We start from the raw sequence: 13,713 nt of genomic DNA, 5'->3' as shown, positions 1-13,713 counted from the left end.
GGCATGTTCAAGAGCTCCAATCCGCTTGCCTCAGGGGGCGAGGGCAGATGGCAGCAAAACTCAAATAATCTAATTTAGGGCCTCATCACAACTTTGGGCATCAGGAGTGACCCTTAGGCCTCACGTAGAATCACAGAATCATTAAGATTGGAAGGGACCTCTAGAGATCATCTAGTCCAACCCCTCTGCATACGCAGGGTCACCTAGAGCATGTGGCACAGGACTGCATCCAAGTGGGTTTGGAAGATCTCCAGAGAAGGAGACTCCACAACCTCTCTGGGCAGACTGTTCCAGTGCTCTGCCACCCTCACTGTTAAGAAATTTTTCCTTAAGTTCCTGTGGAACTTTTGGTGCTTCAGTTTGTGGCCATTACCTCTAGTCCTATCAGTGGCCACCACCGAAAAGAGGCCAGCACCATCCTCCTCACTGCCTCCCTTGAGGTACTTATAGACACTGATTAGATCCCCTCTCAGCCTTCTCTTCTCCAGGCTGAACAGGCCCAGCTCCCTCAGCCTCTCCTCATAGGGCAGATGTTCCAGGCCCCTGATCATCCTTGTAGCCCTGCGCTGGACTCTCTCCAGAAGCTCCACATCCCTCTTGTACTGTGGGGCCCAGAACTGGACACAATACTCCAGATGTGGCCTCACCAGGGCTGAGCAGAGGGGCAGGATCACCTCCCTCGACCTGCTAGAGATGCTCTTCTTAATGCACCCCAGGATCCCATTGGCCTTCTTGGCCACGGGGGCACACTGCTGCCTCATGGTCAACTTGTCGTCCACCATGATGCCCAGGTCCCTCTCTGCAGAGCTGCTCTCCAGAAGGTCAGTTCCCAGCCTGTACTGGTGTCTGGGGTTATTCCTCCCCAGGTGCAGGACCTTGCACTTGGCCTTGTTGAATTGCATGAGGTTTCTCACCGCCCAGTTGTCCAGTCTGTCCAGGTCCCTCTGGATGGCAGCACAGCCCTCTGGGGTATCGGCTACTCCTCCCAGTTTCGTGTCATCAGCAAACTTGCTGAGGGAGCACTCTGTGCCTTCATCCAGGTCATTGATGAATAAATTGAACAGGACTGGACCAAGGACTGACCCCTGGGGAACACTGCTAACTACAGGCCTCCAACTAGACTCTGCAACACTGGTCACGACTCTCTGAGTTCTGCCATCCAGCCAGTTCTCAATCCACCTCATCGTCCACAGTTAGCCAGGCACTGCCTTGGTCCTCTGAAGGTTCAAATTTGGGCCCCCTGCAATCTGGGTCAAACTGTGTCGGTGGGACCCTGGTGTCACACAGGGTCGAGGACAGCTGTGCGCCTGCACCTGTGAAGGCAAACAGCAGCCCCCAGCCTTGCCCGATAAACCACATTTTAGCTAAGAGTGCTGCAGGAAATGCCACGCTTGCTTTCTTTTCTTTTTTTTCTTTTATTCTTTTTCTTTTATGTCATTACAAAGAAAACAAGGGCATTACTGCTGTGCTGCCAGCTGTGTTGCAACGGGCGGAGCAGCTCGGCCATGTTGCCAGCAGAGGTTAAAGGCACTTTGCCAACCAACAGAGGGGACATAAATGCCCATCCCTTGCTAGGTCCCCCTTTTGAATTCCCACCACCCAAAGAAGCCAGGGTCTGACTGGGATCTCCTTCGGAAACGGGCCAATTCCCTGCAGACCTTTTGCACTGGGAAGTGCTCCTCAGTGCTCTTTTTTTTTGCTCCTCAGTGCTCTTTGGGGCCCATCCAGAGCTGTGCAGAGGGGCATAAATGTATTTTTGACCCACGAGTCTGAGTCCAAGAGCTACAGAGGGAGTTTTTCACCCCCTTTATCTCTATTGCCTTGTTTTTCCCCAAATCCTGAGTACTTGGTAGTACAAAAATAAGTCGGTGTCTGGATCTGTCACCAGAGCTTCTGTGCAGCCCCCCAGAGCAGCCCTCCCCGATCCAGACATGCAGCCCTCTCAATAGGGACCACGTCTGTCCTATTTTATGCTATTTTATGGCATATTTGTTCTCTCCGGAGCTGCATACCGCACTTGGCGATGCTCCTGATCGCAGGGGCTCATCCTGCACTCACCCACGAGCCCCATGTCCCCGCATGCCAGACCCACAGCCCCACACGCTGCTTCGTTCCCAACCCTCTGCCTTTGGGCCAGGCACCTCCACAACCTACGGGGAATTGAGCAGAGACTGAAACATGGTAGGAAGATGCTCAGGGCTTGCAAATCCCTTGGTTCTTTTCCCAGCCCTCATGTTTTGCTTCAAAAAGCAGATGCTTTGTTGCAAGAAGCTGGAAATAAATCTAAAGCGTAATGAACTTGGCCAGGTAATGAAGGGGCACCCCATTTTGCTCTGGCAAAAGCTGGGGGGCTTCTGGGAGCCTGTGCAGCACAGCAAGGTCACAGGCTCCCTTTCCCCCGCCTTGCTATTTTCTTGCCAGGCGAGCAACCCCAAACATGGTGGGGAAAGGCCAAAACAGCAGGTGCTGCCCGGCGCGTTCCCACCGCACTCAGATCTTTGTTATTGATCAGCTGCCGACAAGAGGGTCCCGCTTCCAAAATGTTTTCCAGACGGAGCAACGCTCCAACCTGAGAACTGCTTGGCCTTCAGGAAAGGTGTAAACAGCCACTTCGGCCAAATAACCCTTTCTCTTCCAAGCGGGAGTGCCAAGCTTTTGGGTTGCAAATATTGGGTGTAATTTGGGCCGATTTGCCCCACCATGGTCTGCTGAACCCCTCTCATGGCTTTAGTGACTCTGCCCAGGGGGGTATGTCCCGTGCAGGGGGGCTGCCAGCCTGGGAGTGCTGCAAATGCCTCCTGCTCCCAGCCTTGGGGCCTGCTATCTTGTTGCTGTCTGCTCCTGGCTTTGTGTTTTATTTTCTTTTTCCTTGCTGCAGGGAAGAATGATCTGGAAAACAAGCCATTGCAGCAGCAAGAGGCCATGGGCTCTGCTCCCCACTATTGCAACCAGGGCAAAGGAGCAGCTTTCTGAAGCCCCCAGGCCCTGGGTGTTGCTCACAGCCGGTTAAGCCGGGGGCCTGGTTTGGGAGCGACGAGAAACCAAGGGGGAAACCAAACAGGGCAAAACCAGGGTCATAAACAGCCAGGCAGACCCGTCTGCTCCCCATCTCCTCTCCTTCCATCTCCTCCCCAGCCTCTGGCACAGGCAGGAACAGAGCAGAAATCCCCCACTCCGGTGGAGCTGCCCCGTGAAGACTAGGGCTTTATCAGGAGCAGAGCACCTGAGCATGGCAGCATCTAAAGAAAATTACCCTAAACGGCACCTGTTTTTTTCTCGAAATGTTGTAATGTTGAAGGCTGGTGACACCAGCTGGCTTCTCCCCCAGCCGTAATTGCACATCACATATTTCACTACTCAAATTGTAAAGCCTGAGTGGTTCAAAGCTCTCAGTGCTCCCCAAAAAAATCCAAAAGCAACTGCAATATTTTATCTACAGCTTCACTATTCCCGTGCATGAAGCGCTCGGTGTCGGGGCTCACAGAGCAGCGCCCAGCTGCGATTTCATCACTCCTGCACTCTCTCGCCCACTGAATTTGCTGGGCGTTTCTCGCGGCCGTTTCCCCGGTTCCCTGTAACTCTGGCCATTGAGCCCTCCATGAGTTCTCCTTGTTTCTCTTCCCAAGGGTGATCCAAAGCCCTCCAGAGCCGGCAAGTCGGTGGCTTTTACCGCCCCAAAGGAGGCCGGGCCCGCGGCGAGGGCCCCGCGCGCGACGGGGGAAGCACCTGCGCTGAGACGGGAAACCTCGCGGGCCGGGTGAGTCGGGCGCCCGAGGGGCGGCTGGCAAGGGGCTCCCGGCCCCGGCGTTTCAGCAGCTGGAGGATTTTGTCCCTTCCTTGCAGTGGGAGAAGTGGCAACCAGCACCTTTGTCAAGGCCACCTGGGCCCCATCCCGTGACATCGAACTGGCCGCCAGCTCCGCCGGCGTCTCCATGGCTCAGCAGTGGCTCTGTCTCTTCCTCTGCCTCCAAGTTGCAGGTAAGATCCCCTGGGAACGCACCCTGGACGTGGGGAGTGCCCAGCCACTTCCATCTACCAGCACGATCCCATGGGATGTGTCACTGGGGCACAGGCAGGTTCTTGGGCTGTTATTCTATAGACTATATATGTGCTTGGCCCTGTGCCCCCTCTCTCAGGGTGACCTCCAGCCTGAGCAATTCTTGGACAGAAAGGGCTGGCAGCGGGAAACAGCCATTAAATGGGCATAGGGATGGCAACTCGGGTCGTTGCTCCCAGGATCCCTCATTCCTCCCCTCAAGGAGGAAGGGATGCACAGCCCATTACAGCAGCCTTTGCAGGCTGAGCCGGTCTCAGGCAGGACCACGAGCGTGAGGGTAAAGCCCTGGCTGTTCCCTGGGTACTCCAGGGATCCCTTTGCAGCTAGGAGGTTTTCAGCTCTGTTTGAACCCTCTCCCAACTCAACGTGCTGGAGTTTCCCATGGGACCCGGCACAGAGGGGCCTCAGGGCGTTAGCTTTAGCCAGGGACCCTGTGTGGCAAGACCCGCATCCCGGCAGATATCTGGGCTCTCGGCAAGCACACACTTTGAAGGATCCCATTCTAAAACATGGACATGGCATATTTTAAACAAATGTGGAGGTTTTGAGGCAAAGAAATGAGAAAATAAGTTATGTTCAGCTTTTAGCAAGTCTTTAAAAGGCTCCTGGGAAACAGGCTAGAGGGGAAAGAGCCTCCTTATCTCCCAAGCAGTTTTTGCTGCTTGGTCTCAGAGTATTCGCAGCCTTGTAGGATTGTTTATTGGAAAAATAAAAAGGCCTGCGAGTCCCCTGTTATTCTCCTGCAAGGACACGTCCACTCTCCCACACAGATATTGCTCAGGTGTCTGCCAAGGCAGACAGCAACACAGATAATTCCCACCAACGCTGCAGAGCCTGAACAGTGATGCCAAAATGGAGCTTTCAAGCCCCACAAGTCCCTCTCCTTCCACTAGAGCATGAAATCAATAGGAAAATAATGCCCCCTGAAAGCTGACAGAAAATAAAAGTGACTTGTTTGCAAGTTATCTTCATATCAACTTCCCTCCCGTGTTTTGGAGCTACCCCTCTGAGAACCAGCAATGCTTTTGTGTGAGAGGGGGCTAGAAAAGCATCCCAAAATCGCAGAAATCCCCCCAGGGAATAGTTGCCCTGCTGCATTAACACTCCTTGGGGGTGCTTTTCCCTGGGACACGAGTGGAGGGGTTAAGGCAGCGGCTCTCCCTGTTGCACATGTGTCACAGCACGTGCGGCCTCTGCCCCCGCTGGGTCCTCTCTGCACCGGGAGCCTCTGCGGTCGTGTTGGGCCTTGAGATCCCACCTCAGGTTTATCTTCAACCCCCGTGCGGCTCCTCCAAGGAAAACTATCTTATGAATAAGTTGAGAGGTGCAAGAAGATCTGATCAAAGAGAAGCTTTTCTGAAAATCAGGAGGGAAACAGGAGGGTAGGAGCAACCTCCACCAGAGACAACATCAGAGCCCCTTCCAGAGCCTGTAGACCAGGGGATAACCAATGGAACATCCCCCCATCCCTCTCTGACACCTCATTTCCTTCTGGGTGAAGATCTGTGGGACAACAAATACCTGTGTTTTGGCCAAAACATAGCAAGGGACCGAAAAGGGCCATCAGTGAAATATTGGCTGGGTTTCCTGGTAAAGATGAACCCATTTCTCACTGGTGTCACCCCCTCATCTGTGACTGCTGACGTTATTAACCTCAAAAGGAAATATGTGTTTACCACACAAAGAAAAAAGAAATAGCAATGGCCAAGGCATAAATATGTGTTTCTGTCTTTTTTAAAGGTTTCTGTACATGCCTATTTCTGTCTCAGACTCCAGGACATATTTTAGCCCAAACTAAAACCAGAACAGAAATCACCTGCCACGTGAAAAAAGATCAGTACGGAGGGGTGTACTGGTACCGATGGAACGAGGAGAGACAGCTTTTCCAGTTCTTGGTGTTTATAAACTCTCTGGGCAAAGCCACCTATGGCAGGAACGTCAGCAGCGAGAAGTTCCAGGTCCATGGAGGACGTTCTCCCAACTCTCACAGTCTGCAGATCCAGCAGCTCCAGGCTTCCGACAACGGCACCTATTACTGCACCATCTCCCAGTCCTCGGAGCTCCTCCTCGGCACCGGGACAAGGCTCGGTGTGGGTAAGCAGCGCCCTGGCCAACTCTCCCCAGGGGCCCTGATCATCCAGGCTTTGAGGGTAGGGAGAGCAGGGAAGGCTGGGGCTCCTGGGCTTCCTGGTGAGTCAGAAAATGCAGTTCTGCCGCAGGACAGCCCACATCTGGTGGCCCTCCTGCCACCACTTCTTCTGGCCATGCTCTGCACCCAGCATTGGGAATGGTTTAGGACCAAGGGAAGACACTCAGCCCCCAAAAATGTTTTTTTCTCTGCATTTTTCTAGTCCCTCGTGGTACTTTGGATGGGAGTTTGAATGTGGACCCTATTTAGCTCACATGTTCCATATCCTCATTCTTTCCTACCTTTCTCCAAACTGTAATAAAGATTTCAAAGCCAGGGGTCTTCACCCTTTGCATTGCTGCCATGGGCACAGTGGGTTTCTCCTGCCCAGAGGCTCTGGCTGCAAGTCCCAAGGCTGTTCTGCACCTAAATTAGGATTTAAGCCTCGAGGCTGTGAGCCCACCATCCAACCTGAGATCTGGCCTCCCCGCAGGTCCCACTGTGGGAGGGGGCCCCCAGAGACCTCGTGCATGGGAAGAGAGGTTCTTTTCAGCCCATTTCCCTTGATCACAGAGCAGAGAAGAAAATATTGTATCTGAAGGGAGCTTCAACCCCTTCCGAGCTGCCCGCGAGGCAGAGGAAGAAGCTGTTTAGCCAAGCCGCAGTGACAGCAACTCTAAAGCATCACACGTGCCCCTAAATTTCTTTTTACAGAAAGCACCCTGCAACTTTAATTCACTGAGGTGGCTCAGAAATCCCCTTGGGATTCTTGTGGGCTTGAGGGAAAACTAAGTCGAGATAAAGGCATGTTGTTTTTTATCATCTACAGCCATATCTATGTCCTGAAAGCAAAGCATTAAAAAACACGTCTGAAATTCCACACGATCAAGGACACTCTAATTTAAAACTAAACCCCAACAGATGGTCTGGGAGTGCTCGGACTTCACCGGACATTTTGTTTTCCCTTTAGTACACAGGATAAAGGGAATATTCATTAAATTCCTTTTTTATTTTTGAATCTATTGTTAAGTAAAGGAAAAGTAATCCAGATAAACCCCAGTTACCTAATGTCTCAGATGAGGTCTGGAACACTGGAAAGTCTTTTTCACCCAAATTAACAGTGGTTTTCCCAGGAATTTCAATCTAAGATAGAAGAAAAGATAGTTTTGAACTTTCCAGAATTTTGGGTAAGTGGAGTATGAGTAGTCAGATATGCAGGTACTTAATTAGTGAGATTTTTTCCCGACCAACTTTATTAGACAGATGGATGTGTTAAGTTTTAATTCTTATCAACCACAATAAATTATGGCCTTGTTCTGAGCAAAGATTATAATAATCTGAATTGGGAAAGATCCAGGGATCCCTTAAAAATCCCAGTGCTATTAAAATCTTCTGTTGCTTTTGAGTAACAAACACATGGTTAGTAGCACAACAAGCACGATGTAAAACCTTCAAATAAAAGAAGAGACTTGGCAATTGCTCAGCTGCATTAAGAGCAAAGACGGGGCAGAGGAAGGGTGTTTTAGGCAGTGTCAGGATCCAGGGTTGGATTCTGTGCTGATGGGAACTTGCTAGTAGCTCTCTCTCCATGTTTCTAGTCAGCAGAGCAATACAAATTCTGCTTTGGAAATAACCCAGAAGACATTAAACCCATTCTCAGAGGAAATCCTGCCAGTGCTCATTGCTGGCTGTCGACCAGGGCTGATGAGGCTGTGTCTGGCAGTGCATGTAGCTCAAGAAAGTTTTTATTCTAAACTTCAGTCCTTCTTTGTCTAATATACCATCACATTAATGCTTTTAAAGGCCCTTGTAAACTTCTGTGGCCACTGATGGGTTCAGGTCCAGTTCCTGAAATCCGGTCCCTGTGAACACAAATTATCTCACTCTCTATTTTGGACAGTTCACCAAGAACTGCAGCACCCCATACTCATGAGCTGGCAGCCCACGTTGGTTTGGGGTCAGTTCGTGTAGTTTTAGAGCAGGGTCTGATCTTCCCTTTCTACTTACTCCTCTGCTTATTTCTCTACTTTTTTTTTTAGGCTGATCAAATGTTCTTTTTAAGGCCAAGGCTTTCAGAAGCTGTTAGGGACTGAGTTGTTAGCACATGTGAGGGATTGCTCACACTTAACGACTTTTTATTTTATTAACAACCTTGTACCTCTTTATCCTCAGTTGAAGTTTTGCCTCTGCCGCCAGTGCCCACCCGAGCAGCCCCCTCGAGGAAGCCCCGGCGATGCGTCCCCAGGAGCAGACCTGTGCCCAGGACAGGTACGGAGCCACCTCGGGGTGGAGGGTTTCCTCACCCGTCTCCGCAGGAACCCAGCGTGGCCGCTCCCTGTTGCAGTCCCTGGGGGCTCCTCGCTGATCCTTGGGGTGTAGCCTGAGCCTGTCCAGGGTACCAGGTTGTGGCCATGGGACCCCATGTGGTTGGGCATCTAGGAGCATCTCATTTAGTCTGGAGAAGAGAAGGCTGAGAGGAGATTTCATCAACTTGTTCAAGTACCTGATGGATGATTGTAGGGAGGATGGGGCCAGGCTCTTCTCTGTGGTGGCCAGTGACAGGACAAGGGGTAACGGGTGTAAGTTGAAACACAGGGCGTCCCACCTCCATATGAAGAACTTCTTTACTGTGAGGGTGACAGAGCCCTGGAACAGGCTGCCCAGAGAGGTTGTGGAGTCTCCTTCTCTGGAGATCTTCCAAACCCACCTGGATGGCACCCTGTGCCATGTGCTCTGGGTGTCCCTGCTGGAGCAGGGGGATTAGACTAGATGATCTCTAGAGGTCCCTTCCAACTCAACCGTTCTGTGATTCTGTGATTCTGTGATTCTGTGATTCTGTGAACTCAGCTCAGGATGGAGCTCCTGGCATATGGGGCCAGGAGACACTTCCATTTAGTTCTACCCAAGTGCTGAGGAACCGCAGTGCTGGTGTCTCCCTGTTGCTGTGCAGAGTTGTGTCACAAGCAGCCCCACATGTGCCTGATCCACGAAAATGCTGATACACCTCATGGCTACGTTCCCTGTGACACAACTACAACCCCAAGGTGCTGGGGACTCCTCCCATGCTGAGCATGTGCGTGAGGATCAGCCCGGCCCGGCTGGGGGCACAGGGAGCTGGGCTCCAGGACAGGGTCTCACGGATTCCTCCCCGTGCTCCAGGTCTCTGCAGCCCTTTCGTGTGGGTCCCGCTGGCCACGTGCGCCCTCACCCTGCTGCTCTGCCTGGCTGCCGCCGGCCACCGCTTCCAACGTAAGCCACGGGGCGCGGAGGGGCTCGCGGGCCTGGGAGGGCGAGGAGCAGGACAAGCCTCCCCGGGGCAGTTCGGGTCATGGGGACACCTCCTGCACCCCTTCCCAGTGGGATGAGGGCGAGTTTGCAGCCCCCAGTGTGGGGCTGGATGCTGGAACTCTCCGGGTGTTGCTGGAGCAGGGGGACAGGTTGGGACTGGGACCCTGGTGACAGATCACGTCTCTTTGCAGGGCTGCGGAGGAGGCTGTGGCTCCGCATCCACAGGCAGTGAGTCCTTCTGCTTCCCCCTGCCAATGGCTGACGACGAGGGAGACCATGGAGCCTCTTCTGCACTGTGCACAGCCCTCCCTGGGCCTGACCCAAATGCCCTCTGGCCACCATCCTCCAAACCAAGGCATGCCCCAGGCAGGACAAGGACGGTGGAAATGTCCTCCTGAGACCCTGGCTGCCTTCCCTGGCACGGAGCAGGATGTGACGGAGACCAGCCAAGGATGGGCAGGGTGAGACAGATCTGTCCTTGCGGTGGACTGTGAGTTTCCTGACAGACCCTGCCAAAGGGCGAGCATTTCCCCCAGGCTGCCGAGGGCTTCCTGCCCATGGGGCCGCTTGCCCGGGCAGGAGCGGAGCCCCCATGGACCCTGCACCACGTGGGACCAGGCTGCCTCCGCGCTCCGTGGGAAGGAAGGATTCACTGCTGAGGGCTGGGGAGGCACTCTGGGGCTCCATGCTCTGAGATCATCCCGTAAAACAGCATGTAAAAGCTTTTATTTTTTTCCTATAAAGCTGGTTTTCGGGACGTGCTAACCCCCCTGCCAGTCGCCGTGCAGCTGGAACGGGCACGTCCCTCAGAAACGGCAGATAACGGTGCTGCAGCCCATTGTGCCGGCGGCCCCGGGGCCGCTCGGGGCCGGCTGCTCCCAGGGGCGCCGCAGCGGGATGCGCCCCGCTCGCTCCCCGGCAGCGCGGCCGCTGCGTCGGCGCCAGCGCAGGGGTTAAACGGGAAGGAGGCCTCCAGGTGTCGGCTCCCAGCGCCCGCTCCCAGGGAGGCTGCGGGAGCCTCCGCAGCGATAGGGGCAAGGCCGGCGGCGGGCAGCGCCGCGAGGGCAGCGCCGGCACCGATAGCAACCGCGGCCGCTCGGGCGCTGGCGCCGGGCCCGGCTCCCCCTGGCTTGAAGCTCTCCCTCCCGCGGGCCAGGATCGGCCCTGGGACAAGGACGGAGCAGGGGGTGCCCTGGGTCCGCGGACAGTCACGCTCCCAGGGGATGAGACCCCTGTCCCGCATGGGACGTCTGCTTTGGGATGCTGAATACCCTCATGGCTTTCCTGGTGCTCCATAAAACAACTTTTTTCCCCCCCAAAGATGCCTCATGATCTAATTTAAATGTAGTTTGATCTGGGTCTCCCACGGGGCTGAGCAGGGAGCACGTGGGGGCACTGGGGGCTGCTCCTGTGGCCCTGGGTCCGTCCACACACAGGGACCCGGCTGGGGCGAGAGGGGACGTGTCCCTGCAGGGAGACCTGACAGAAAGAAAAACTCACATCCGTTTCCAGAACATAAGGGAGAAAGAAGTGGAAACTAACAGAAAGACACTTCTATTCCTGATAAAACAACCCCAGCCCTCAGGCATCTGCAGCTAAAAAAGCTTCTTCCCCCCCCAGCCATAATCCTGTCGCTGAGGGCAGAGCTGTTGGGGTACAACACAAGCAGGCAGAGGGGGATTCCCTGGTCAATGCTAGTCCCTAATTCCTTCTGCATTTTCTTTCCGTTTCCCTCCTGAACTGACCAGCCTTCTCCTCCCTCCATCTCCTCCCTGCAGCAAGGCGCTTCCCGACCCATAAAGGAATAATAACAGGGACCTGGAGGTCCGAGCCCATGGCTAATAAAAGATGGCACTTTACAAAGCATAGAGAAACCTGCAAAAACTCCAATAAAGCCAAAAGATCTTCAAATAGGAAAAAAAAATAAAAAAGAGATATTTTGGCATATCTATATGCTTAAATGCAAAGTATCATCCACATGTGCCCTCTCCCACAAATCCCTGGGTGGTAAGGGTAAAAGAGAAATAGCAGAAATACAGGTTATGCATTGCAGTAAATATTCTTATTGCTTTGGGAAAAAAATCTGTCAATAGGCTAAAAAAATAGTAATTACATCGTTAATCTTCCAAGATAATCTTGGCTGCTACCAGTGGTGCTCATTTTTCCTTTATTATTTTTATCTGCCATCATTTCTACACCAGTGACCTGGATTTTTATAACCCAAACAATTAAATACAGAATCAGGTGCAGCTGAAAAGAAGCCAGAGACAGCAGAGCGGGAGTTCTACCTGATTTCAAAGCTCCCAAAGCTTAAAAAAAAAAAAAAAAAAAAAAAAAAGCAAAGTCATAAACATGTATCAGTTTGGCACACTAGCGTAGAAATACTGAGTAACATACATCTCTATTAAATTATTAAACTTGAAATCCACGCAAAGGGGAAAGAAATATAGGTATCCATTGGTGCTATTTCTAGTCCTAGGTACTTATCCTTGGTCAAAATGGCTCAGTATATAAGCACTGGCCATTAGATACCTCCTTCCTGCAGGGAAAATAAAAGGACTTTGAGGCATCCAGGGTGGCCTGTTGAGTGTCCACTTGGGAATTTCTAAGCATCTCCTTCTGCTGCTGTATAAAGGCAGCTCAGAAGCTGTCCCACTTGCTCCCATCCCCTTCCCAGTTTGGCAGCCAGGGTCCACGCTGGGGCTCCCCACACACCAGGGCTGCTACAGGGTTTCTGCATCCTTGGCCAACCCGCAGTCTCTCTTGGTATTTATAATGTATAAAAGCAAATAGATTAAGGAGTTTAAAAATAACGTTTACTGGATGTGTTTTAAATGTGACTTGTTATGCAGCTGAGCCCAACGCTAGCAAATGTTGTGAGAGCAATAAATATCTCGAGGCGAGCAGGTAGGGACAGCAGCAACGAACCCCTCTCTTCATAATTCATAGCATTTATTAATTTTTTATGTTCTGGAAATTTAAAGCATATTCAAACACATGACCACCGATGGAAAATGTCCACTTAAAAAAAACCTACAGGAAACTCTACTGTAGGAAATTCTGCACATTGCCTCTACTTTCCATATTCTAATAATATCACAACTTGAGGATTTTACAACCTCGGGTGTAGAAGCAGCTGCCGAGAGTCATTCTGAAAAATAAGAGATCTTTCCTCTCTAGTGGCACCCGTCGCTCTCAGAGCCCTGGTGGGGCGCAGAGCTCTGACCAAAGCCAGAGCTGTAGGAAACCACACGGCAGCGTCGCTGCCAGGCTCACGCGCAGCCCTCGCCCGTGCGGTTCTGCCGAACTGCATGGGGGGCACTGCTTTTACTTCAAAACAAAACTGCTTTCACACATTCCCACTCACGGGCCGTCGTCCTGCAGCAAAAGCTGCTGGGCCAAATCCCTCGGCTTTGGAATAATATCCCAGATTTTGCTGCTCTGTCTCAACCCTACATAAAGGGGAAAATGCCCACGATTTTCTTTGGTTTCCACATGTATCGCGCTGATTAAGACAAGGCTTTTACTCGCTTTACAGAAGACAGCATTAAAATGTGTTGTGCAAACATACAAATATATATATATATATATATATGCATGTGTGTGTGTGAATGCATGTGCATTGGATCGCTGTTTAGCTCCTGGATCCTCAGCCAGGGCTGTAATCTCTGGGCTTGGTTGTTTACAGCAGGATCAGCCTGCTCAAAGCGACAGCCTTTCTAAGGCCAAATCCAGCGTGTTTTGTCTGTGCTGGGGGAACGTTAAAGCAGCTGCTGCTCTTTGATGGAACCGCCACCTCCTTTGAAGGAGATATCCTGGTTTACGGTTGTGTCTCTGCGGGGCTAGCTCTAGAGCAAGGATTTTGTGGGGGGGTAGCTGTTTGTTTGGTTGGTTGATTTTGTTTCTTTTTTTAAGTAAATGTAAAAATGTGAAGAAATAACTGTCTGTACCAGCCAGCACCATGAAGAGGACCCCAAAAGAGATGAAGCAAGTAAGCCCAAGCAGATGAGGGGGTGACATCCAGCCAGCACCGTGGGCAGTCTGAACTGCAGAACGATTCTACTCCACTAGCTCCAACCAGCTGGGGAAATTCAAGACGCACTGAGAGTAAAGACCCCCAGCAAAGCCCTTCTCCCAGCACAGAAGGGCTTGGACAGTCCCTGGGACGCTCCCAGGTGCAGGAAGGCCCTGCCAAGCCACACACACGGCTACTGCAAATGCTGAACACAGCCAGGGCTCA

At 52.2% G+C, this 13,713-nt stretch overlaps 1 protein-coding gene across 1 annotated transcript; it reads left to right on the top strand.

Annotated features, from left to right (window-relative positions):
• The first annotated feature begins 3,932 nt into the window (after positions 1-3,932).
• Positions 3,933-9,806, top strand: CD8B (CD8 subunit beta). The gene is made up of 5 exons (XM_088524969.1): positions 3,933-3,978; positions 5,798-6,151; positions 8,358-8,453; positions 9,345-9,434; positions 9,665-9,806. Exons 1-5 carry the CDS (start codon positions 3,933-3,935, stop codon positions 9,703-9,705), a joined length of 627 nt encoding a protein of 208 aa, XP_088381095.1. The 3' UTR covers positions 9,706-9,806.
• The last annotated feature ends 3,907 nt before the right edge of the window (positions 9,807-13,713 follow it).

This window comes from Tinamus guttatus, unplaced genomic scaffold (genome assembly GCF_059628265.1).
Source record: "Tinamus guttatus ecotype Peru unplaced genomic scaffold, ASM5962826v1 Tinamus_guttatus_pri_ptg000218l, whole genome shotgun sequence".
In the NCBI taxonomy this organism is placed as follows: Eukaryota; Metazoa; Chordata; class Aves; order Tinamiformes; family Tinamidae; genus Tinamus; species Tinamus guttatus.
The sequence above is the reverse complement of the archived record's forward strand: the minus strand, read 5'-3'. Positions and strand labels throughout refer to the sequence as shown.

Coding starts and splice junctions, on each gene's coding strand:
- CD8B (XM_088524969.1), top strand. CDS start 3,933: ATGGCTCAGCAGTGGCTCTGTCTCTTCCTCTGCCTCCAAGTTGCAG. Junction 3,979..5,797: donor CCTCTGCCTCCAAGTTGCAG/GTAAGATCCCCT, acceptor TCTTTTTTAAAG/GTTTCTGTACATGCCTATTT. Junction 9,435..9,664: donor CGCCGGCCACCGCTTCCAAC/GTAAGCCACGGG, acceptor GTCTCTTTGCAG/GGCTGCGGAGGAGGCTGTGG.